General features: G+C 45.1%; 1 protein-coding gene across 3 annotated transcripts in view; it reads left to right on the top strand.

Moving 5' to 3' along the window:
• TJP3 (tight junction protein 3) overlaps positions 1-25976 on the top strand; it is a 71540-nt gene that overhangs the window by 2661 nt on the left and 42903 nt on the right. The window contains exon 1 of one of the 3 annotated variants that reach the window (XM_033956709.1): positions 1483-1583. The exons of 1 other annotated variant lie outside the window; for it this stretch is intronic. Coding sequence is in view for 1 of the 2 variants with exons in the window: in XM_033956707.1 (XP_033812598.1) it covers positions 19189-19206 (18 nt within the window). In the remaining variant the exon portion in view is untranslated. Of the gene's footprint in view, positions 1-1482; positions 1584-18983; positions 19207-25976 lie in introns of those variants that run through there. One more of the 3 variants, XM_033956707.1, reaches the window with a different exon arrangement.

Genomic DNA, 25976 nt, shown 5'->3' with positions numbered 1-25976 from the left:
TCAGTAACAACCATACACAAATAGACAAATATACCCCCATCCTTTTTATTAAACCATAATAGCAGTTTTTAGCGCAGGGAACTGCGCTAAATGCCCAGCGCTGCTCTCGACACTCATAGGCTCCTTGCGCTAAAAAACACTATTGCGGTTTAGTAAAAGGGGGCCATAGTGCAAAATATAGACAGCATATATAAATTCAGACACATTTTGATCACTAAATTTAAAATAAAATCATTTTTCCTACCTTGTCTAGTGATTTCATGAGTCTCTGGTTGCACTTTCATCTTCTGACTGTGCATCCAATCTTTCTTCCCTTCTTTCAGCCTGTATGCTTCCTCTCCTCCAGACCTCATTCCCTCCCCTAACTTTTTCTTCCTCTCTCCTTGCCCTTTCTTTCTTTTTTTTTCCTTTTGATGCTCCCTTTCTTTTTTTCTGTTTCCCTTCTGTCTCCCTGCCTGCCCCCTTTCTTTCTCCCTACCCTCCACAAAGCCACTACCGCAACCATCGGGGGAAACAGGCCCCAAAGCCACCGCCGCGGCTGCCCCAAGCTCTCTCTGCTTCCCACCGGGCCAACCAGCATTCTCCCGACGTCAATTCTGCCGTCGGAGAGGAAGTTCCGCCCAGCCAGACAGCGATTGGCTGGCCCGAACTTCCTCTCCTACTGCAGCCTTATGGCGGGTGCATAGCCGGGGCGGACCACCCCCCCCCCCTTGGTAGGACACTGAAGACGTGGCAGCGGCTCCTCTCACGAATCCCCACCTGCGTCGGAAATCCGATGCAGTCGGGGATCTTGAGAGGAGCCGCCGCTGCATCTTTTAACTTTAAAATACAGGCCGCCGCCGTCTCCTCTCACCTCCTCCCACCCTCGAGTGAGCGACAGGGGAAAGCGTATGAGCGACGCCACTGAAAATAGTGAGCGATCGCTCATGCGCTCACCTTAGAGTGAACACTGCCTAGGACCCTGGGGGAGCCCGGGCCCCCTGTCAGCTCTGGGCCCCTGAATGCAGGACTGGTAGTACTGCCCTGATGGCGGCCCTGGTTGTTTGTAGTCTCACAAAATTCCATTCCTGTTCATCTCTGTCCATTTCTACTAGGATTGCACACATTTTGGCAACTTATTTTCAAGGCGTTTTATTCATGTAATTCTTTTTTTTTTTTTTTTGTCTTTTGCATATGAATAAAGAATGATTTTTAAGAGTTTATTTTTATGTTTCATTATTAATTTAGAGCCCAAGAGCTTGTCTCAATGGGTGACCTTAACCTTGTGTTGGATGGCCTATGAGGGTCACCTACCGAGACTCATAGGTGTAGATTTGGGGATGAGTGTCAGGTGATGAGGGGAAGCAAGCAGTATAGGCTGGAGAGTTAGCTTCCTTCTGCAAAGCAGTAATAGGATTGGCTAAGGGGAACATGGTAGCGTATTATGGGAGGAGTATTTAGGCCAAGGCCTCTGAGGCACAGTGTCTTTTGTTCTTTAGAGGTGGTTTGGTTTTCTTTCCCCCATCCCATATAGTGTTAGGAGTCTATTCCAGTGTGATGGTGAGCTTGAGATTGTTGCAGCTGCAGTAATACCGAGCTACAAGGTATGGGCTCATCAGGTTCCTTATTACAGAAAACTTTTGAAGACTTTTCTTTTCTCCAAATTTTTGGCTAGCTAAATTTTTATGCATCACATTATCTCTGTATTTTCCCATAGCATAATCTTTTGTTAACCGCATTGAACTAAAGGTTATGCGGTCTAGAAATTTGCTATTATTTTATGTTATGTCAGGTGACCTAGAAAGGGGGCATGGAGGTCCATGCTTACACCCAGGCCCTAGCTGAATGGTGGGGCCAGGGGACTATAATATTGTATACTATCAATATGTGGTACTATGTTTGTAGCTTGGGAGATTTGTTTTCCACTAATTATTTGCTAAATGGTATTTTAATAAACAAAGCTGCAGCCTGGTTTTCCACCAATATGGAGTATTTATTGCATAAATACTTTTACAAAGGTGCGCTAGCGGTTTTAACGTGTGTGCTAAAATGCCACATGTGCTAGCTACTACCACCTCCTTTTAAGCAGGCTGTAATTTTTCAGCTAGCGCAAGCTAATCTTGGGCATGCGCTAAAAATGCTAGCACACCTTTGTAAAAGGAGCCCTAAGTTTGAAGAGGTGTATACCTAAGGTTCATAATGGGAATGGTATAAGCTGCTTAATTATACTTGAAAAGCGGTGGGGGATAGGGTAGGGGGGATGCAATTGGCCCATTCCAGATCCAGGAGTTAATGAGAGGAGCCTATTTGATTGTACTGCAAAATGAATGCAAATCCCTTGTTTCTATCGGCTCTGGTACATTGCTCCAGGCATCTACTGCCCTCTCAATAGCTTTCTCTTCTTTCCTCTGAACCTTCTTCTGCCTTGTGCAAATTCTCTGTTCGTCTGTAATCTAGTAAGAGGGCTGGTCAGAAGTGTATTAAAGGTGTCCTGAGGAAGGGACCTGCCTAGTTCAGAAGCCCACGCCTTTAAATGATACATTTTTACAATGGGATTATTTCTGCCCAAACGCTTTTCTCATTTTTTTTTTTTCCCTCTGGGCCTAGAAAGCTGTTAACGATAAGACCTGCTGTGATGGGAAAAGTTAGTAATTAGTGCAAGCCCAGAAAGTTTTGTCCAAGCTATGAAACATAGGTTCAGGGTAGGGTTTCAAGTGATTACTTGAGCAGTGTATTCTAATGTTTTTGATAGTTAAGCAGGGCTCATAATTATAAAAGAAAGCACCTGCATACTAGTCCTGCCCACTTGATATTCCAGGAGCGCCTGGCTGCTGCCTGCATCCAAGCCAATTCAGAACACCTGTGTATAGAAGGAGTAACCAATCAGAAGGGGTGTTTGAAGGCTGGATCTACTGTTATTGGCTACTCATTTTTTCTCTCTTACTGTGAACTTTTTGCAGCACAGCTGCAGGAAAATACATGTATACCATTTTATCTCCACACACTCAATTCAGTTTGGGAACTGTTAGTAGTTTGGGTGAATGTTTTGCAGACGGATAGCACTTCAGTTGGCGTGTCTGAAGTCAAGTTGATGGTTCTGACCTTGCTTCTACATTTGCTGGAGGGGGAAAAGTAAGGAGAGCAGAAAATGTGTAAGGGATGCATATGGCCACACAAACTTTGATTTGTGGTTCAGTGTGAAATTGGCATTTACTGAGATGTGATGGGGCAACTGTTCAATGGCATACTTAATGGGCCATGTAGATTTTTCAACTCATATAAAACTAGGAGATCCATCTATGTTTCTTGAATACTGAATTGGAGATTGCATGCCTGTTATGCATCCAGCTTCCAAACCTGCCTGTGCACCTCTTTCCCTCCCTCCTCCCCTGTTTTTCTAAGAATTCTAAAGTACGCACTGGTAGCTAAAAATACGCTTTCTGATTATGATTTGGTTTAAGCAAGCTATCTCTAAATTTTTGCCTGTATGAAAAACACATAAACTTGGAAAATTAATGACATGGGGACAGAATTTGTTCCCGTCTCTGTGGTTAACTGGGGGACACCATCCCCATGTCATTCTTTAAGGAGAGAGGGAAGAATTGGAGTATGAATGGGCATAGTCACTGACCCTCAAGCCTTGCATTGAAGAATGCTGATGTAGAAGGACTGAGGTTGAGATAGACACTAAAGAATGACACGAGATGGTTTCCCGTGATTATCTATGGGGACAGGGACAAATTCTGTCCCGTGTCATTCTCTGAAGGTCTTATCTAGGCTGTAAATGCAAACCTCTGCTATCCCTCCTTCTGTTCACAAGGAACATATGGGCTGTTGGCCAATAATTCTGGAACAGGAATCTGCAGCCCTATGATGATGAAACCTCCTGGGGATATTTTCATTCTTCAGGGGGCTCCCAGACACATTAGAAACCTGGGAGTGGAGTGGTGGTAGGTGGATATAAAAATGAGTCAAAAAGTCTAAGCACTGGCCGTTTTGGGCTCTGCTGAACCCCATGCCCAGCTCTCCTTTGTTTCTGTAGAGTGTGGTGGTGCAGGAATGCACCCTGGCAGCTGGCTTCTCTCATGGAACTTGTTGGACTGGCTTTTCTCGTCGTCCTCTAGAGCCCTAACCTGCCATAGTCTATCATGCGGCTTCTAGCATCAGTGTTTTAAGATAGGGCTTAATGTTCACCCATTCTCTCTGTCCATGATGCTTTGGGTCTTCTCTTGGTATCCAAGCCTATCCCCTTTTCCTTCCCATTATCCCCATGTTCACTTACCTGCCTTGGTTTTCTCGTTCACTTGTCTGAATGGAGGAGCAGCCAAAAAGCAGTGGGCTAAGAGCCAGAGATTAGCCAAGATTCAAATTTCACTGCAGCTCCTTGTGATTTTGGGCAAATTACTTATAATATAGGCAGCCATGATCCTCCCCTGCCTTGCCATCTATTTACTCATGCCCCATACCTTCTTTTAAAAGGACAGGGTATAACTTCACACAAAATGACTGACAAGCCATTCAGCTTCTTATTGGTAATAACATTAGGCTGCAGCTTTATTAACATACAACATGTAAGGAAAACAAACCCACTACCCAAACCAGCTGGTACGTTTACATCAAGCAATAACCGACACTATCACAAAGGCAATGCAAGGCAATAAAGAAGGACAAAACTGCCGCACAGGCTGAAAATAAACCCAAAATGGGAGGAGAAAGCCTCAGACAGGGCCCTCCCACCGCCACAAAAGTGGTTTAAGGTGTTCAGGCAAAGCCTCAGACATAAAATAAACCTCCCCAGGGAAAATCTAAAGGTCTGTGAAATGCAGTGAAAATAGAGAAATAGTCAAAGTAAAATCAACTCAGACTTATCTTCAGATCAAAGATCGGTACACCGACGGTGGCCAGCGTTTCACATTTCCTGCTGCCTCAGGGTGTAGCCATTCCGATCAAAAACTTTCAAGTGGGACTCGTGAAACATGTCTGAATGCAGGCAAAACCTCATAGGCAGGGAGACGGGTTTCACGAGTCCCACTTGAAAGTTTTTGATCGGAATGGCTACACCCTGAGGCAGCAGGAAATGTGAAACGCTGGCCACCGTCGGTGTACCGATCTTTGATCTGAAGATAAGTCCGAGTTGATTTTACTTTGACTATTTATCTATTTTCACTGCATTTCACAGACCTTTAGATTTTCCCTGGGGAGGTTTATTTTATGTCTGAGGCTTTGCCTGAACACCTTAAACCGCTTTTGTGGCGGTGGGAGGGCCCTGTCTGAGGCTTTCTCCTCCCATTTTGGGTTTATTTTCAGACTGTGCAGCAGTTTTGTTCTTTATTGTCTTGCATTGCCTTTGCGATAGTGTCAGTTATTGTATTGTTGGCTTTTTATTATATCTGTGTTGCATCAAGCAACATAAAGGCTGCAATGTGATGGAAAGGGCCTTCCAGAGGCCAGCTTTTAAGAGCTGCAGCTGGCTCCCATCATCTCCCCTCACTAGAGAATGACATGAAAACAAATAAAATAAGTATATCCTGCCACAGCTGGTGTTAGATATAGCTGGGTCCACAAAGCCCACTACCTTCTTCAGCTTCCAGCATGCTTAGGGCTTTCTCTAGCCAAGGTGCAGCTGCCCTAATTGCACTCCCCTAATACTACTCTGTCGTGTGTGACTGAGGTATCCTGTCAGCATGATATTTCTATGTAGCATTCTTTTACTAAAATGAACCTCGGTTCTGCCTTATTTCAATTCTTTGTTTTGCCTCTAAGATCCTCTCATGTGCTCCATCTCTTCAAGCCCTGGGTTTTATTTATTCTAATACTAAGAGTAATTTTTTCCAGTCTGGTTCCAGATCACCCTATTCCTCTAAGTCTGTGCTTCTCCATCTATTTAATCAACTTAATATGGCTGTTTTGTTCCTTTTCTTCTCTCCTGCTTCTCTGGGCTTCCAGTCTTTTAATTGGAACTAGCCTCAGTCGATTCTGTGCCATTAGCCCTTATTCACAACTAGCTGAATACCTTTCTTCTACTTATATCCACAACTCGCCAGGAGTCATGTGCCAGGACTCCTCCTTGAACTCTGCAATCACGGACCTGATTCCAGCCATTAGATATCACCATTGTGCAATGACTGGTTCTCCCTCTCATCCATCCACCACTTCAGAGTCTGCAAATGTTGTCCTCATATCATCCCTGCAAGGCAGAAAAATTTAAGACCTATTTGGGGAATCTAACCTGTGTTGATGGGCTATTCGTCTTGCCCTTGTGTTTGTCTTTTGCTGTCTTGGTCACTGTTGGATTGTCCATCCTGTTCTAGCTTGGTCTTCCCTATATTCCTGTGATTGAGCTATGCCTTTTTATCCCCTTCAGGACTTCTAGACAACAGCTCTTTTTCTAAGTGATGATTCACTCCCTGAGGATTGGATTCAGGTTCTTTCTTGCTTGCATTCAGTCTTTAGTTTGCTGATATCTGGATAGGAGAACTGGTCAATTTTGCTGTCATCTACCATGTTACTTTCCTGCACACACCCCTTTCCCTTGCTTTTATCCACCCAAAATGAGTTTTTTTTAATACTTGCAATTCCTTCTTGGTATCCCATGTACTCTTCAGGTTTTCCTTAATGCCACCCCTCTTGTTTTTCCTTGCTTCTGCCAAAAGCCACTAGTCTTCCCACACTGTTATAATATACTATCCTCTTGGCAATCAGCTCCACTGTGACTATTAGAATTGCCTTCTTGATTCAACAACACCTGTCCAGTAGGAACCTTTGTTTGTTAGCAAGCTTTTGGATCATTTGTATGTCTTTAAAAATGTTAGTGCATGCTAGTGCTGCCCGATTCAGGAAAAAAAATTTCGATTCGTTTCAGCCTACTGAATTGATTTTTCAATTAGATTTTCCTGCCCAATTGGGTGGGGTTCTTTTTTTTTTTTTGGGAGGGGGTTGTTTTTTTTGTTTTTTTTAAACATCCTGGTGGATTTATTTTATAGCCTCTTCACCCCCTTTGCCTTCTCCTAACCACACTGGTGCTGTGGTGTAAACAAAGTAAGCAAAAAAATCCTCTCTGTTAAATCCTAGCTCACATTTGTGGTCTAACAAAAGCTCTGGCAGGATACACGTTTCAAATCTGACATATTGTAATCACAAAACAGAAAATAAAATTATTTTTTCTACCTTTTGTTGTCTGGTCATTGTTCAAATCTTGTTGGTCCCAGGCTCTGGTTGTCTTCTGATAGCTTGCTTGCCAGGGTCTCCTTCTTTCTTCTTTCTCCATGTTAACCATCCATCTGCCATCTCTGTCCTCCCCTTCCGTTTCCCTTCTCTCCCCTGGAGGTCTGGCATCTTTCCTTTTTTTCATCTCCATCTACAGATCCACCTTTTCTCAACTACCCTTTCATCGAGCATCTCTCCCTTTCTGTAACTTTCATCCCTAAATCCCATTGTCCACCATCTCTCTCCCTCTCCCTCTCCTCTGTTTTTAGACTCCTTATTTCTTCCCCCCCCAAAAGTCTGGCATATGCACGTCTTTGAACCCCTCTTCCCTCCCTCCCTCCATGTACTTCTACACCAGGGCCCCCTCCCCTGAACATATGCACCCCCCTGAAGGCCTGCGTATTCAATTTAGCTAATTTCAGCAGCCTGCCCTGCAGAAGATCGCTGGCTCTAGCGATCTTTGCAAGCTGCCATACGTTGTTAGAGTTGTCTTCTCTATGCTGCGGTCTTGCCCCTCCTCTGACATCAGAGAAAGGGAGGGACCGCGGCAGAGAGAAGACAACTCGGACGATGTATGGCAGCTTGCAAAGATCGCTAGAGCCAGCAATCTTCTGCAGGGCAGGCTGCTGAAATTAGGTAAATTGCTGTGGGGAAGCCAGACACCAGTGGGGAAGCCACTTCCCAACTGACCCTCCCCACTTGCCCTCTGAAGCAGGAGCGGCAGGCCAGCAAGATGCAGCGCTGCCGCTCCTGTTTTAGGGGGGAGGGTCAGTCAATGAATCGGGAGGCCGATTTTTTTTTGTCGTGTAAATCGATTCAAATCGTGAATCGGGCAGCCTGATTCTCAGCTTTCCCAGCCCAATTCTCAGCTTCCCCAGCCCCCCTGCCTGATTCTCAAACTTATACTGGGAATCGCATGGAGGAGAGGAGAATGTTTTCGCGGTGAGAAGGAGAGAGCCAGCATGATGTCCGCTCAGCACGCCCAAGTTCTTATGATGTAACTTCCGGTTTCACAAACCCGGAAGTTACTTTAGATGGGGGCAACTCCGGCATGTGGCAGCGGTAGAGGGAAAGCATGAATGCTGTGAATGGGTCTTGAATCGGTGAGTTCGGGTTGTTTTTTGTATTTTTTTTTTTTTGCCAAACCAAATCAATTTGAATCGATTCATCTGAAGTGAATTGGTGAATCGATTCGAATCGGGCAGCACTAGTGCATGCAAACTCAATTGCACGTGCTTACACCTATGAATTAATGTGTACAGTCAATTTACAGTTCAATAATTTATCTACCTGAGTATGAAAATATGCATCTTTAATAAAATTGTATATACTGCTGAAGCTTACAATAGTTCTTAGCAGTTACTTTTAAAATATAAATCACAAGATAAGGAACACCATTAAAATTATAGGACAGACCTAGTAAATACATACTACACAAAATAAATATTAAATTAAAAAAATAAAACAAAGGTGGATCTGTTGTGCAATGAAGAAAAACAAGAAGAGCCCTGATGTTTCATTTCAATAATTAATTATTGGGAATGCTTTCTCCAAAAGCTAATTGAAAATAGTGAGTTTTTAGCAGTATATTAAAGGCTTTATAATTGGGTTCTAAGTGGGTTTGATATGGAAGCTGATTCCATAAACAGGGTGCTAGATTTAAAAAAAAAAAAAAAAAAAAGAAAAAGCATTTCTATGTATCAATTCCCATTTGATCCTTCTAACAGAATAACCAACCTATTGTCTTGTACAAATCCAAGAGCATGTGAAGAATATGGAGTTGTTAATGAATTTAGATAACTTGAAAAGTATATAAAGATTTCTGAGTCAACATCAGGATTTTACATTTTATTCTGCGTTTTGGCTGTTAGACCTGGATCAGAAGTCTAAATATATAAAAGACTAAAATCAATAAATAATAACCCCCTTTACAAAACTGTAGCGTGGGTTTAGTGCTGGCATGGCAGTACCAGCTCTGATGCTCACAGGAATTCTATGAGTGTCGGAGCTGTTACTGCTGCGGCCAGCACTAAAAACCGCACTACAATTTTGTAAAAGGGGAGGAAAATAGATGCATAAAAATTTACATTATATAAGAAATCACAAAAACAATTAAACTAATGTGTGTGTGTATGTGTGTATATATATATATATATACACATATACATACACACACACACATATATATACATACACACACATTTATTATAGTAGTATATATATATATATATACTACTATAATAAAACCCTAAGCGCGCATGCACACTCTTACCGGTGTGTTCCGAGATCCGTAGGTCCGTGGCCAGCAAGAGTGCGCATGCGCTCTTACTACAGCACCACACAACAGCCTGACACAACTTACTAAGGCCCCACACACTTACAACCTGTGCCACTTGCCAGCAGAGAAATTTTAAAACTCAGCCCTTCCTGCTCTCCAGCAATTTTGTCTAAGCAGTTTGCCGCCGTCGTCGCCCCCACTCCATCCCTGGTGCATCCCTCCCCGGTGCACACGAACTCCCATTGACCCTCCCACTGTGAGATGCACAAACCTCCTGGCTCCAGCAGCGGCCGCATCACATTAATGACGCTGCTTCGCGGCCTTCCCATGCTCTGATTTCATCTGCCGCATCTCTGATGTATATAATATATTATACCTGGCAGACCACCTCTGCAATGGACCCCTTCTAAAACTTCATATCTAGACACCATGCTTCCCAGTTCTGCCCCTTTTTCATTTTTTATTTCTCTTCACTTTGTAACACCTGAAATGTTCTCTTCTATTAAAGGGATGTAAGCAGGGTTGGTATTAGGGGGTGGTAAGCATGCCACAGGGGGGCCTCAAGCCTACCCAAAGCTGGAGGAAGCACAACCTAACAGTGGGCTTTAGGCTTTCCTTCCAAATGTCTGTTCTAGACCCCCATTAGGGTTGCCAACTGGAGTCAGATTTGCCCAGAACGGTTGATCTAGTTTTGGTTTTATCTTAATGCATGCTGGGACTTGTGGTTTTGCTTTTCTTAGGGGATGAAATGGGGAAATCAGAACTAAAGTCCCTGTATGCAATGGGATAAACCTAGTACTGGATCAACCCTGCCAGATGAATCTAGATCCGGTTTGTGCTTTTAACTCTGGCATGTTCTAACAACCAGCCCTGTACGTAAGAACTGAACACTTTTAAAAATCCATATAAAATTGAACATTCAAAAGAGAAAAGAAGCAACAAAGCAATGATATGCGTTTTTAAATCCACTTATGTAATATTCAGAGTTTTTAATGGAAGCAAAAATGTTTAAAGATTTTAACTGGAATAGGTGAGCTTTCAATCCCAGTTCTTCTGCCTCTCAGTTGTTTCCAAACCTTGCTGGTGTAGCTGCTACTTCATTATTTGCAATGTATCTTATTCCAGTACACCTTGTATTAAATATGCAGAAGCCCAGGGCAGAAATTTGGGAGGGGGTTCCAACACCAACCAACAGGTTCTATCTCCTTAAACTTAGTCAGGTTTAGGGCCCCCTGCACCTTAACTCTGACCTACAGCAACCTCTTCTGTCATGCCATGCCTGGGTGTTTCTCCTGCCTCTTTTCTCTCAGTTCTGCCCTGGCATGGATCAGGAGAAACTGGGTAAAGATCACAATGTGAGAGCTAGGAGGCTCTGTTCTTGCAGTGATGGCAGCTCCCTGGCCTGGGCCCAGCCCAGCCTTGTCTCACCCTACTTAGCAGTTCCACATGAATGTTGAGGACTGGCGCAGAGCTCTGTACACAGTCACGTGACTGAATGGGCTGGGAAATTGCTTCTTTAAAGCCTTAAGAGGGCACAATAATATTTTGATTCAAATACCAACATAAGCTCAACTATCAAATTATGAATTCTACATTTTCTTAGACTCTTGCTGATTTTAAATATTTTGTCTGGTTCCCTCCATTTATAGCCTAGGTTCTGAGCTGGCCAGATGACAACCAAATCCATCACATTTTGGTCCTATTTCCTCCCTGCAATTGGTTTCAAAGGCTGATTTGGCACTTTGGTCCCGATGCACAACAGGTTTCCTTGCAAGCAAGACTAGTGTTAACCTGTCTTACTTGCAAGGAAATTCTCCTTCTGAAGCTCATAAGGATTCTCTGTGGCTGCTACTGATCATTATAGCAGCCACCGAGAACCCTATGCAAATGCAGTACAAGTAGGGTTACCAGATTTTCCTTCTGGAAAATCTGGACCCCTGCCCTGTCACGCCCCAGCCCCGCCCTTCACTGCCTGTTTTCATTGGGCAGCACATTCTGCACGAACGAAAGCTTTTCAAAACCTAGACAAAGGGCTAGATTCACTAAGTAAACCAATCGGTTTGCGAGCCCTTTGCGACCTGATTTCCCTCTGACCCGATTCACTAACCTGTGTACCGATCCGATTCCGATCCCGATCCAAGCATGCAAATGAGAGAAACAGCATGCAAAGTAGGCAGGGACGTGATTCACAATTCAAAAATCTTGAACACCAACTGGGCTGGCTGATCAACAAGAAGCGACTGCTGGGGACCAGTCGCTCACCTCCTTTCCAACTGTCCTACCAGCCCTGAAATAAAGTCGGTCTCTACTGCGACCTGCTCTCTGCCTCCCTAGGTTCTCCAGCTCCTCTGCTCAGAACCAATCTCCTGCACTCAGCCCTCGACTTCCAGCTCTGGGAGAGAGTGGGCACCACTGCTGCCTCTTTTGGGGGGAGGAGGGTAAGGGATGTGTTATGCAGACCATGGCACTCTGAAAGTGACCTCCATTCAGCTGCCTTTAAGTCTCGAACCAATAGAGAGATCCAGTCAAAAAAATGTGCATGGTTTTGTTTGAGACCCTAGGGAATACCAATATAAAATTTTGTTCAATTTGGAGGAGGTTGAGCATGGTCTACTTGATATGAAATGACCCACATGCCTTTTTATGGGTGATAATCTTGAACAGTAGCCTTTAATTTTTTTAATATAGTATAAGAAACATGACGGCAGATAAAGGCCAAATGGCCCGTCTAGTCTGCCCATCCACAGTAACCATTATCTACTGTATATATCACAGCAACAGATCTACCATCTGTAATTTCACAATGTAAATCCCATGTATCATCCCTAAAAGCACTCTAATAAAAACTCAGATTAGTCCAGTAAGTAAAAGGGTTGAAGACAAGCAGTGGCTTACCTAGCATGTGTGACACCCGGGGCCCATCATTTTTTGGCACCCCCCCCCCATCTGTACGAAAAACATGATTTTTAGTAACAAGCCACACGTCACACATGAGTACCTAGGAAAAGGCAGCATCTTACATACTGCAGTGAGAAGTACAACAGCAATACACCCATTGTAAAACTAAAGCCAGACTAGTACAGATCAATCCTGCAGTCAATCCTAACAGAAAACCATGTCTTTCGAACACACAGAACACAGAAAACACCTTCGCCTAGTATGGAATGTCATCACAAACTTACCCCTCCCCCTTTTACAAAACTGTAGTTTGGATTTTAACCACGGTGGTAACAGCTCTGACGCTCATAGAATTCTGAGCATAAGAGCTGCTACCACCACGGCTGGTGCTAAAAAACGCTCCATAGTTTTGTAAAAGGGGGGATAAAATAGAAATACATAGACAAAGGTTAAATTGAACCAGCAAGAAACTGGACTCTGCATACAATGCAATACCACAGAAACAGTGACACATGTCTCCTAAAGCAATAAATAAATAGAAAATTTTTGTTCTACCTTTTGTCTTCTCTGGTTTCTGCTTTCCTCATCTTCTTTTTGCTCTCTTCCTTCCATCCACTTTCTGCCATCTCTCTTCCCCTATATGGCATCTTCTCTCCTTCTATGCCCCTTCCAAAACTGTATGCCTCCCCCTTCCATCTCTCCTTTCACCCCCATTGATCTGGTATCTGTCTCTTCTCCTTCCCCCCTGCTCTGGCATCTCTCTCTCCGCTTCCTTCCTCCTGTTCTTCCCTGTCTTCCTTCTCAATTTATTTTCTGCCTGTCTAAATTCTTTTTTACTATTCAGTCCTCAATTTCCCTCTTTCACTGTGTCTACCTATAGCTTGCCACCTCTTTCCCTCACCCCTTCCAGTAACTAACTCTATCCTCTTCCCTCAATCCTGCATGTGCCCTTTTTTTCTTTCTCCTCCCCACTTCCTTCCAGCATATGCTCCCCCCTTTCCCTCATACTTCCATTCAGCAGCTGTCCTTCCTCTCCCCCACACTTCCATTCAGTGTCTGTTTCCCTCCTCTCCCCCACACTTCCATTCAGTGTCTGTTTCCCTCTCCCTTCCCCTTCCATCTACTGCTCACCCTCTATCTCGCCCCTTCCATACACTGCCCTCTGTGCTCTTTCTATCCAGTGTGCACCATCTCTCTCTCTCTTCCATATGGCATCTTCCCTCTTTCTATGCTCCTTCCATAAACTATCTATCTCGTGCCCCTTCTCTCCTTTGTACATGATTGATTTCAACTCTGTCACCTCTCCATTTTTCTCTCTCTGTCACCACCCCCTCCCCTATGCTCTGGCATCTCCCTCTTCTCCTTTCTTTCCTTCCCACCTCTCGGTCTGGCATCACCCCTTCCCTGATTTCCTGCATCTCTCTCCTTTCCTTTTCTTCCATCTATCCCTCCCCCTCCATGCTCTGACATCTCCTCCTTCCTTTCCCCCTTCCTTTTCCCATGATCTGGCATACCTTCCTCCTTCCCTCCATGCCCTTGCATCTCTTCTTCCCTCCAAGCCCTGGCATCTCCTTTCATTCCCTCCAGTTGGGTACAGCAATACTCTCCCCAATTCTCTCCCCCTCTGCTCCCTTTCCTCCTTCTGTCACCCAAGGCCTGGTGTCCTGAACTTCATCGGGCAGCAGCAGCATTCACAATTCACTGCTGTTGCCCGCTTCAAGCCTTCCTCTCTGTCGGGTCCTGTCTTCATGAAAACAGGAAGTAGGCAGGACCCGGCAGAGAGGAAGGCCTGAAGCCGGCAACACCAGTGAATTGTAAAAGCTGCTGCTGCCCAAAGAAGGTAGGGGCGCCAGGTCTTGGAGCACAGAGGCAGACTGCTTCTCCCCCTCCCAGCCGAACCCCGCTGACCCTTCTATCTCTCCCCCCCCCAAGTGAACCTTTCTGACCCTCCCAGTGAGAGCAGCAAACCTCCCTCCAGTAGCATTGGCTGCTTCGTGGCTTTCTCCTGCCGGTGAAGAGTCACTGATGACATCATCAGTGACGCGGCAGAGGGAGGAGAAAGCCTCGAAGCAGCCGACGCTACTGTAGGGAGGTTTGCTGCTCTCGCTGGGAGGATGGGAGCGTGATAGGGACCGGGCCGGCTATGCAGCCCCCCTAAGGCTGCACCCGGGGCGGATCGCCCCTCCCTTGGTACGCTACTGAGGACAAGGAATTCCTGTCATTACTTCTTAAATTAATTTCATGCCTAAATCCCTATACATTAACACTAGTTATTCTACATAGTGATAAATAAATGTCACCCAGTTAAAAGATTGAATTCTGTTCCTTAGCTTTGCAATTATTTTGTTCATATGTTGTATAATATCTTTTCAACCTATTGTACAGTTTTGAGATGTACATAATGAAGATTAAAGATAAGTTTCTTCATTTTGATACGTTAGAAAAATAGGAAGATTGTTATTGGAAAGATTTCTGCCTTGCTTTATCATTTAATTGGCATTTTCTGATATGCATTTATCATTTTGACCCATAAAAAAAAACACATCCAAAAGAGAAATGCGCAAAATAGTTATTGCGATGTAGGAGGGGGTCAGCATTTTTAATATACTGGCCACATAAAAGGTCCCAGGTACACAATTCACCATAACACCCTTATATTGTATGGTGAGCCCTACAAAACCCACCAAATATCTACTGGACCCTATTGTACACCAAACTAATAGACCTTACATATGCAGGTGGCACCTACAGTATATGTAGGTTTTGGAGGGTTCATACCTAGGGTTACCAGATGTACGGATTTACCTGTACATGTCCTCTAAAAAGAGGACATTTCCTGGGTGTCTGGACGGCTCTTCAAAACCTGCCACTTTGTCCGGGTTTTGAAAAGCTTCCAGCTCAGGACCACGTCGGGAGGGCATCTGTGCATGCATGCATGTGACACCATCTCATCACACCTGCGCCTACGCAGATGCCCTCCCAACGTGGCTCTGAGCATGAGAACAGGCTAAGGGGGTGGGGCTGGAGGGTGAGGCATGGGCGGGGGTGGAACCATAGGTCCAGATTTTACAATAGTAAAATCTGGTAACCCGAATCGTACCTGCCACCATAAGTGCAGTGGTTAAGAGTAGAATATGAGCTTGGGTTGCCTTCCCTGCAGTTCACTGCACCAATCACCAGGTTGCTCCAGAGATCTGCTTGCTGCTCCACCAGGACTGTCCATACCATCTGAAGGTGGCATAAAGATAGGTATGTACTTTCTTTTACACCTTTGGTGGGTGGGAGGGGGGGTCAATGACTACTACTACCACTATTAATTATTTCTATAGCCACTGGGGGAATGTACGTGGGGGTCATGCCTAAATCCCTCCAGTGGTCATCTGGTCAGTTTAGCCATCTTTATGTCCCTTATTTATTGTTAAAACAAGTTTAACCCCAAATATCCAAACTGAGCCCTGGACATATTCTAAAATGTTCGATTATAGCAGAAAAACGCCCAAGTCATAAGCCCACCCTAGACCCTCCCAGACCACTCCTCAAACACTCCTTCTAGAGATTTAGACGAACTGTGGATGAACAACATACTCCTTGTGATCCTAGGCAAGTCATCTAACACCCCCCCCCCCCCTATTGCTCCAGGTACATCAGATAGATTGTGAGCCCAATGGGACAGATAGGGAAAAATGCTTGAGTACTTGAATAAATTCATATAAACCATTCTGAGCTCCCCTGGGTGAACAGTTATAAAAAATTGAATAACTAAATCTGTCTAGAAATCTGTCTTTGAAAAGAGCAAATTGGAAGGGTTTGATGAGGATAAACATCCATCTGCCATTTAGGCCACTTTTTGACATTTTTCTTTTTTAAAACTGAGCCCTGTAGGCACTTGTGTCTATAAAATACCAAATACAAATACCACTTATATCACTAGTAAAAAAAAAAACTTGTGTACATGTTTCACCTGCTCAAGGGCAGGTATAAATATACGCACACATTTAATAAGTGTGTGTATATATAAATCAGGACTCGTCTGCGCTCCCTTTAAACTCTGCCCCAGAACACAGATATATGCATTTTTGTCATAGTGCATACTCATGGGATAAAGAGGCCTTTAATATGTAGAAATGACTTGATAACATCATCCTCCTAGTTTTCGCTGGCCTTTGAAAATTTGGGGAGAACTGATGGTCATAGAAGTTTGTACAGTTTCTTCCTGTCTGTATGATGAATATTGTATTGCAACTCTTAAGAGAAAATAAATGTGCCTTCTTTTACTTTTTTATTTCTTTACTATAATGCCATATACTTTTATTTGGTATTGTAAAACACTTTGTTATATTAATAGGAAAAGCGGTATAACATAACATTGTACTTATAAACCGCCTAACCGTAAGTTCAATGCGGTGAACAAAAGATTAAAAATAAAATAACCTAAGGATGATTTAAATTAGTTTGCTAAATATTTTGAATAAACCATAAATTCATAAATAGAAAAATGATGTGGTTCCTTGTTAATGTACATAAATATACATAAATAACCTCTTATGAACGCATAGCGTGGGTTTTAGCGCCAGCTGCAGCGGTAACTGCTCTAATACTCTTAGGAATTCTATGAGCGTCGGAGAAGTTACCACTGCTGCTGGTGCTAAAACCCATGCTATGCGTTCATAAAAGAGGGGGGTAAATGAAGTCCTTAGACTAAAACCTAGCGACAGGGAAATTACTTAATGTAACAATGTAATTTGCCTTGAGCTATCAATGAAAAACTATGAGCTAAATTCAATAAATGTTATTTATTTATTTAATTTTCTATATCGTTCTAGGGAGCTCGGAATGATTTATATGAATTTATTCAGGTATTTAAGCATTTTTCTGTCTGTCTCAGTGGGCTCACAATCTATCTAATGTACCTGGGGCAATGGAGGGGATTAAGTGACTTGTCTAGAGTCACATGGAGCAGTGTGGGTTTGAACCCACAACCTCAAACCCACTGTATCGTAAACTGTGTGTCACTGCACACCAATGTGCCGCGGCACACTGGGGAGGAGGAGAGGCGAGGGTGCCGGCTGACTGCCTACAGGACATGCCTCTCACGAAGAGAGGCACATCTTGTAGGCAATCAGCTAGCACCAGCGCCTCTCCTTCTCTCCGGCCCTTTTCCTTGCAGGTACCCCCCACTGCTGGTGCAGGGCCCATTTGAAGGACCTTTGCACATGCGTGGAGGTTGACGTGATGATGTCATGTGTGCAGCTAATATCTTCAAGCAAAAAACAAAAGGAATTGACCCCAAAATATCCACAAAGAAGAAAATCCAGAGAAAACCCAAAAAAAAAACTCTGTGGAGTGACGATGTTCCTAAATGGACTTTATTTGAAAGTATCAAAGTTCCAAAGGTACACTGAAATCATCCACATAAAATAATTCCATCCACATAAAAGTAAATCATCCACATAAGAGCCTTAAAGGACCTAGTCCACTAGGGATACAGGACCCATCACGGTCTGCGTTTCGACAAAAAGTCTTCTTCAGGGGTCCCTGGGGATCCTATAAAGGTGAGTAATTGGGAAACAATTCTGTGGTGAGCCGGAAATGCAAATGCAAGCAGTGTCTCACTGCCGGCTCACCACACAATTGTTTCCCACGTATTCACCTTTATAGGACCCCCAGGGACCCCTGAAGAAGACTTTTTGTCGAAACGCAGACTGTGTTGGGTCCTGTATCCCTAGCGGACTAGGTCCTTTAAGGCTCTTATGTGGATGATTTACTTTTATGTGGATGGAATTATTTTATGTGGATGATTTCAGTGGAACGTTGACACTTTCAAATAAAGTCCATTTAGGAACATCGTCACCCCACAGCGTTTTTTTGGTTTTCAGCTAATGGCTTCCACACAAATCTGCATCCAAAATTTTATACGTGCTGGAATGCTATTCTGTGCAGAAATTATTGGTATCGCAAAAATCATGGACAGAATAGTATTCCCAATATGTGCAGATGGAGGATGCATTTCTCAACAATCTTAACTCTTTACTCTATGTTCTAGCATGCCACCCTTCAGCTTTCCCTCCCCCACCCCAAGCCAGAAATAAATAGTGGGTTTCGTAGTATTTGCTCACAGTAATAAGAATGTTGATCCCTCCTCAGATCTTGTGTTATTCTTACACTGATTTCAGCATTTTGGTCTTCTGCACAATTCTCTGCATCTGAATTTAATAGCTAATTAATTAGCATAGATTTAAATATGCTCTGAGCTGGAGTCTATGCATGATTTCATACATAGATAGCTTATGCACAAAACTCATATTTTGTTTTCCATTGTGCACCCGCAAAATTGTTCAGTAAAGCTAAGGTTACTGGTGTACATAACCTAGCACACTTTACTGCATGATGACCCCCCTCTTAGTCTCCATAAGATGAAAGGGGTGATTTCTTTACCTGCCTGAAACCAAACAGACTTTTCACCTGTGATTAGAGACAGGTAACACCTGGACTGGAATTTTATCCACAGGATGTGAGTGGATTATTGGTAGACAACCTTAGCTGGACTCCTTTTCCACTTCTTTTGACTGCTCTGCCCTCCTGGGACAGCAGCCAGGCTACCCTGCAGTGTCAGCAGTGGGCAGGACTCTGAGCAGAGCAGCAGGGATAGGAAGGAAAGGAGCAGGTGTGACACTACAGCCTACCTGGGATAAAGAACAAAACACTGAACTGTTGCAAGCTTCTTATCCTTAACCACCTTTTGTCAGTGCCAGGCTGGGATTCTCTTGAGAAGAGGCATCTAGCTTCAGCGCAGGGCTGGAGTCACTGAGCTGTGCCCTGGAGAGGTCATGGCCGTCCGATTTCAGGCAAGTTCCTTCTTGTCTGAATTTGTAGGGTTGGCTTGTGCTGCTGGCCTGGAGTTGTGTGTCCGCTCCACATATTAAAATCATCTCAGGTAATGGCACTGGGAGAGAGAGAGCATGTAAGTCACAAGCTGAGAAGGCAGGGGAGGGTCTGATGCTATCACAGATGGTAGCAAAGGGGTTAAGAGGAATTTCTGGTACAAAGGGACACCCAGGAAGGGGAGGGATTTTGAATTTAGCTCATTGTGGCTCAAGTAAGTTATATTCAGGTGCACTACTGTATTTTCCTGCCCATGGAGGGTTCACAATTTACAGTATGTTTGTATCTGAGGCAGGGGAAGGTGGTGACTGACCCAGAGTGGGATTTGAATCCTGGTTTCCCTTGTTCTCAGCCCACTGCTCTAATCATTAGGCTAGTCCTCCACTTCATAGGGTGCTGATTAATCTGTTTAGAAAGGATTTTTCAACTTCTGAAGAATGTATCACCTTTTGAAACTTAGTTAAAATGTATTACCGTATATATATCAATAGATCAATTTAAAAAAAGTGTAATTTTATCTTTTTTTTTGTTATTTCTATTTGCTTTTTCAAAGTGGTCTTTTTGAAATGGAGGCGTAGTGACTGTTTTCTTACTCTTTGTGACTCTGTACAGCGCTGCGTGCATCTGGTAGCGCTATAGAAATAATTAATAGTAGTAGTAGTGGAGCAATTGGGTTCAATCCTTCCCACCGCAGCTCCTTGTGATCCTGGACAAGTCACTTACCCGTCCATTGCCCCAGGTACAAAAACAGTTTGTGAGCCCAGTACGCAGAAAAGCAATATATTAAGTTCACGCCTCTTTAATTTATTCAACTGATGTTCTTGAGCAAAAGTGACATGTTTAAAGCTAGACAAAAAGAATCTGGCAAATACGAACAAAAGATGGGGGCTCGAGCCCTTTGCGGATTCTCTCGAGTGCTAATGCCCCACAGTACAGGTCCTGGCCAGTAGGGGGCACAGTAACATTCCACATTCAGCACTTGATAGTCCATCAGTATGGTAGATTAAAAACATAATATAAAAGAGCACCCCTCCCCTTTCTCTCTATTGGGATCCTCTTGGTCAGACTGGCAGTCATGTACTTATAATCAATGCTGTGGCACTCTGTCCTCACACATCTGCTATCCAGTTTCAATCAAGTGCTGAGGAAGCAATTTTTCCAGGGAGCAGTTATTAATTTGGGGAAAATTCTATATAGGACGCCAGTCTCAACAGCCGCCTAAGAAGTGACTGAGAATCGCAGACTGGCGTGCTATACAGAATCGTGTCTGCCCTAACGGACAGATGCCTAAGCCTGCCCAACCACCCTAATTCTCTAATCAGCACTCATGTCACAGGCACCGGTTAGAGAATTGAATTGCCACCAGCTGATCACAGCAAGGGAATCCCCCTGCCCGTGATTATCTGAGCGGCTGCAGCAGGGACCGCCCCCTGCGAACTCCCCCAGCAGGTGGGATGCCCACTCCCTCCCGCCATAACTCCCAGGAGAGGCCTAAGGCTCCGATTGGATCAGCTGCCTAAGGCCCCTCCCAAAGGAGAGACTTAAGCATCTGGGCCAATCAGAGTCTTAGGCTTTCTTTCCAGTGTATCCCAGAATGTACAAGGAGAAGGCCCACCATTTTGGTGTGGCGGGCCTGCTGGCCGGAGGGTAAAAACATCCCTTTGGCTGGACTTTCTACAAAGAGGTACGGGGAGTGGGTGGGGGCTTTGGGGTGCAGTGTAGGGGGTCTAGAAGCTTGGGGCGAGTGTGAATGGAGGTGTCACTGGTTGGAGGGGTTCAGAAATTCCAAGGGGGGTTCTGGCAGGAGGGAGTGAGCATGTCTCCTGCAGGGGGAATTCTTGGGGGGTTTGGGGGTTCCAACTGGAAGGAGTGGGCATCCCTCCTGCTGGTGGCTTTGCGGGGGGGGGGTTCCCTGCCACACCCACTTAGCTGATTGTGGTAGGGGGATTCCCTTGCCTCAATCAGCTCAGCAGCCTTGTCTATTGGCCTACATTTTAGGCCTAAGGCCATTTCTGGTCGAACCAGTGCCCAGCCTTGGGTGAGCTTAAGTGTCCTGATGAGTCTTTCTCAACTGCAACAAATGCCTGCCTCGGGGTTTGGTTTTTTGTGTTTCAAAATGTGCGTCCTGATTGGCTGGTTAGACAGCAATAGGATGCCTACAACTGGGACACCACCATTTATAGAATCTGCTCCTTTATACTGAGTTTCTGTTCTCACCAGATATCCTCCCCAGAGAAAAATAAATCCTCTTTTATCATCGTTCCTTGATAACCTCCCAATTTATGACTCTGCCATGCCAATTGAGCACTAACCCAGTTAGTTGTATACCAGTTAAATGCCCTCAGCTAGTGCTGTACCTGCTGCTTGCATTCAGTAATAAAACTCTGCTTCTGGCACATAGCAGGAAATATTTTTAACTATTAGTCTAGTCTATATTTTAAACCAGCCTTTTTGTGCTGGAAGCAGAGACATGTATCACTGTGTATGTTTAAATATTCTGTTGTGTGCAGTGCTTTCTGCTCTTGAGAGATCTACTCAGAATATTGCAGTTTATTTTCTCTGTAATCTGTCTGTGGGGTTCATTTGGTCTCTGATTCCATGCTGGGTACTAGTGCTGCCTGATTCACGATTCGAATCGGTTCACCGATTCACTTCAGGTGAATCAATTCAAAACAAAACAAATCGGCTTCCCGATTCGGCTGACCCTCCCCCCCCCTGGTCCCCTAAAGCTGGAGCGGCAACGCTGCTCTTGCTGGCCGGCCGCTGCCGCACCTGCTTTAGAGGGCGAGGGGGGAGGGTCAGTCGGGGAAGTGCTGCTGTCGGCTTCCCCTCCCCTGGCCTCCCTGCATTATTTACCTTCGAGGAACAGCCTGCAAACAAGATTGCAGTGCTAGCGATCTTTGTACTGCTTCTGAGCTGTTTCCTCCGCCGCGATCCTGCCTCTGATGTCAGAGGAGGGGCGGGACCGCGGCAGAGGAAACAGCTCCGAAGCAGTATAAAGATCGCTAGCACTGCAATCTTGTTTGCAGGCTGTTCCTTGAAGGTAAACAGTGTGGGGAGGCCAGGGGAGAAGCTGGACACCAGTGGGAGGCCAGGGGGAACATGCAGGCCTTCCGAGGGGGGGGGGAGTGAGCAGTCCTTCGGGATGGGACAGGCCTTCAGGGGTGGGATGCAGGCTTTTAAGAGGGGGGACAGGCAGGCCTTCAGGGGTGGGATGCAGACCTTTTAAGGGGGGAGACAAGCCTTCAAGGGGGAAACAGGCCTTCAGGGATGGTGGTACAGGCCTTCAGGGGTGGGGTGCAGGCCTTCAGGAGGTGACAGACCTTCAGGGGAGGGGGGCCCTAGTGTAGAAGCATAGGGAGGGAAGGGGGGTTCAAAGAGATGTGCATATGCCAGACTTTGAGGGGGAAGGAATGGGTCTGAAAATAGAGGAGAGGGAGAGAGATGATGGACAAAGGGATTTAGGGAGGGAAGGAAAAGAAAGGGAGAGAAGTTGGACATAAGGGATGGTGTGGAGGGGGAGATAGAGATATTGGATAGGAGGGTAGTTGGGAAAAGAAAGGGAGAGATGGTGGACCCTGGGGTGGTGGGGAAGGAGGGAGAGATGCTGGATGAAAGGGTAGTTAAGAAAAGGTGGATCTGTGGAGGAAGATGAAAAAAAGAAAGATGCCAGACCTCCTGAGGAGGGAAGGAAAACGGAAGGGGAGGACAGAAATGGCAGATGGGTGGTTTGCACAGAGAAAAAAGAAAGAAGGAGACCCTGGCAAGCAAGTTATCAGAAGACAACCAGAGCATGGGACCAACAAAATTTGAATAATGACCAGACAACAAAAGGTAGAAAAACTAATTTTATTTTCTGTTTTGTGATTACAATATGTTAGATTTGAAATGTGTATCCTGTCAGAGCTGGTGTTAAACTGCAAATGTGAGCTAGGATTTAAGAGAGGAAAAGTCTTTTTTGTTTACACCACAGCGCCAGTGTGGTTAGGAGAAGGCAAAGGGGGTGAAGAGGCTATAAAATAAACCCACCAGGATGTTTGAAAAAAAGCACCCAATTGGGCAGGAAAATCGAATTGAAAAACCAATTCAATAGGCTGAATTGAATCGAATGGAAATTTTTTTCCTGAATCTGGGTACTTTTAGTGCTCAATCCACAGTATTCCCAGCAATTGCACGTGAGAGATTCTTTGATGTGCATCATTGCATCTTATTCCTACCTGCATGAACCTTGATGTTCAAATATTGAGATCACACAGCTCTGCTCTGGTATAGTTTAGCTGCATGTTTAATGAGTACAGAGGGGTCTAGTGGTCCCTGCATCTTGCTAGGTTGAAGAAGCAAACAATGAAAAAATGCTGCATCCCAGAGCAGGGTGTGTCTCCAGCTGTGCACACACCCTCTAGATCCACACAGAAATTCCAGACATGCATTTGTGAGGAGGCAGGGGATACCGTACAAAAGGAGGGAGAGACTAAGCTGTTCCTTACTTTAAAAAGACAGAAAGGAGCCTCCTTGTTCAGTAGGGGCCACTCTGCCATTCCTGAGCACAGGATTACCAGTCCATACAGGTATTACCTATGAGAAAATGTGATGTGGGAAGGGGATACATTATAAATATGAAAGTAGCTGTTGGGTTTATTGCCTGATCCCATTAACCTGCTGTTTACCCAGCCACTCAGCTGTTTGGAGCAGGAAGATTTAAAAAAAAAAAAAATTCTTTTTTTTAATGGCACAAATGTTGTGCATGTGTTACACACACTTAATACCTAACCCCCCCCCCCCCCCCAACGATGGCCTCCAAGAAAAGAGAGAGGCAGGAGGCTACCAGGACTTCCCATTTTTAAATTACAGAGCTGTAAGAGGGATGCCTACTGCCACCGGGTGATCTCCCCCTGCGGAACTGACCCCTCCTCCGATGCCACAACTCTTCCATGTCAGGCCCCCCTCCCCTTCCCCACCTCTGACCCCCGTACTTTCGGGAGGAGGGATGCTCACTCCATCCTGCCTCAGCAACACTAAGTTGTAGTGCATCTGAGCCCTCTGACAAGAAGGCTCCTCCTTCTGACCCCTCCCACCATTCCACCAAAGTCCCCAAAAGATGGCCCTGGTGGTGTTATGGGTTATGGGGAGTCAGGTTAGATGCCCCCCCCCAAGCTCAAGGATGCCCCTAACCCCCCGTACCTTTTCAAAGGTATCCCCATAGAAATCCGGGAAAAAGGATGTGCCCTGTAAAATGGCGGGCCTCCCGGTGCCTTAGGTATCCGGGCCAATCAGAGCCTTAGGCTCCCCTCACACCCCTCCCATCCCAGAATGCACCAGGAAGGGAGCCTAAGGCCTTGATTGACCTGGGTGCCTAAAGCCCCTTCTATGGGAGGGACCTTATGTATCCAGGCCAATCAGAGCCTTAGGCCCCTCCCAGTACATCCTAGGATGCACCAGGAAGGGGAAGGCCCACCATTTTGCAGAGGCGGGGCCTGCCAGCAGGAGGCAATGCACATCCCTTTTGCCAGATTTATATGGTGATGCCTACAAAATATTACGAGAGGTGGGGAGGGTCTGTCCTGACTCTCTCAACCCACCAGACCACCTGGGCCATCTTTTGGGGATTGTGGTGGGAGAGGTTGGAAGGGGGGGGGCCTTGTGGTGGTGGTGGTGGGGGGGCCCCAGATGCACTAAAACATGGTGTTGCAGGGTCAGGAAGTTGCAGTAGATGGCACCATACTGTCCTTCCAGGAGCTGCAGACAACCTGGTCTATCCACTGTGCTGATCAATTTGCATATTTATAACTGGCTTATTACATAACCTCCTTGCCTGCTGGGGTGCTTAGAGGGGGTTTTGGAGCTACACTCTGGGATTTTTTTTTCACTGATGCCCGTTGTGATTGGCTCTCGATTTCTCAATATCATAAGTTGCTGGAGAGGCGAACACCTCAGAAAGATTATCAAAAGTTATTGGACCACTGGGAAAGAGACTTGGGTGGGCGCCTCCGGATAAATTCTCTCTTTTCTCTGGTGAATGATATTCCAAGTAGGGTCCAGAGTGCAGAGCTTCAGGAGTGTTCGCTTAGGGTGATACATAGAGGATATATATCTCAAAAACAGGCCTTCCACTTTGGAGGTGCACTTACCTCAGCCTGCCTGAAATGCCAGAGGGCTGATAATACTTTTAATTATAGTATTTGGTTCTGTCCTAGCATTAGAGCCTTTTGGCTACATGTACAACTATACTTGCAGTCTCTGCTGGGATATGCCCTTCCTTGTCATTTGAAAGGCATTATCTTTTTCTCTAAGGGCCACCATTCTCAATCACTGGTTACAAGATTCCCTGCCCAACATATGATATTGGAGGAATAAATTTCATACTTTGATATTTGATATGGGAGTTCATGGCAGCGCATCTCTCCAGGAGCCAGAGTAAAACATTTCTTGCAGTATGGACCCCTTATCTACAATCTCTTTCCCCAACATTGAGGAGTCAAATATTGAATAGATTGCAGAAGCCAGCGCGCTTAATAGTACCGGGGGGGGGGGGGGGGTTGACTGGGGTGGAAGGGGAGGGGGAGCGAAAGGGGACAATCAGTAGGTGGTTGGACATGGTGGCTGAGTCCAGGTCATAAGAGCCGAGACCTGGACTCTTCTTCATTGGGTTTTTCTTTTCCTTGTATAGCTATCGCCAGTGATCATTCTAGTTGTATCTCTTGCAATTGAAATGTTTGAATCAGATTATATATTT

The sequence above is a fragment of the Geotrypetes seraphini genome, chromosome 8 (assembly GCF_902459505.1).
Source record: "Geotrypetes seraphini chromosome 8, aGeoSer1.1, whole genome shotgun sequence".
Lineage (NCBI taxonomy): Eukaryota > Metazoa > Chordata > Amphibia > Gymnophiona > Dermophiidae > Geotrypetes > Geotrypetes seraphini.
The sequence above is the reverse complement of the archived record's forward strand: the minus strand, read 5'-3'. Positions and strand labels throughout refer to the sequence as shown.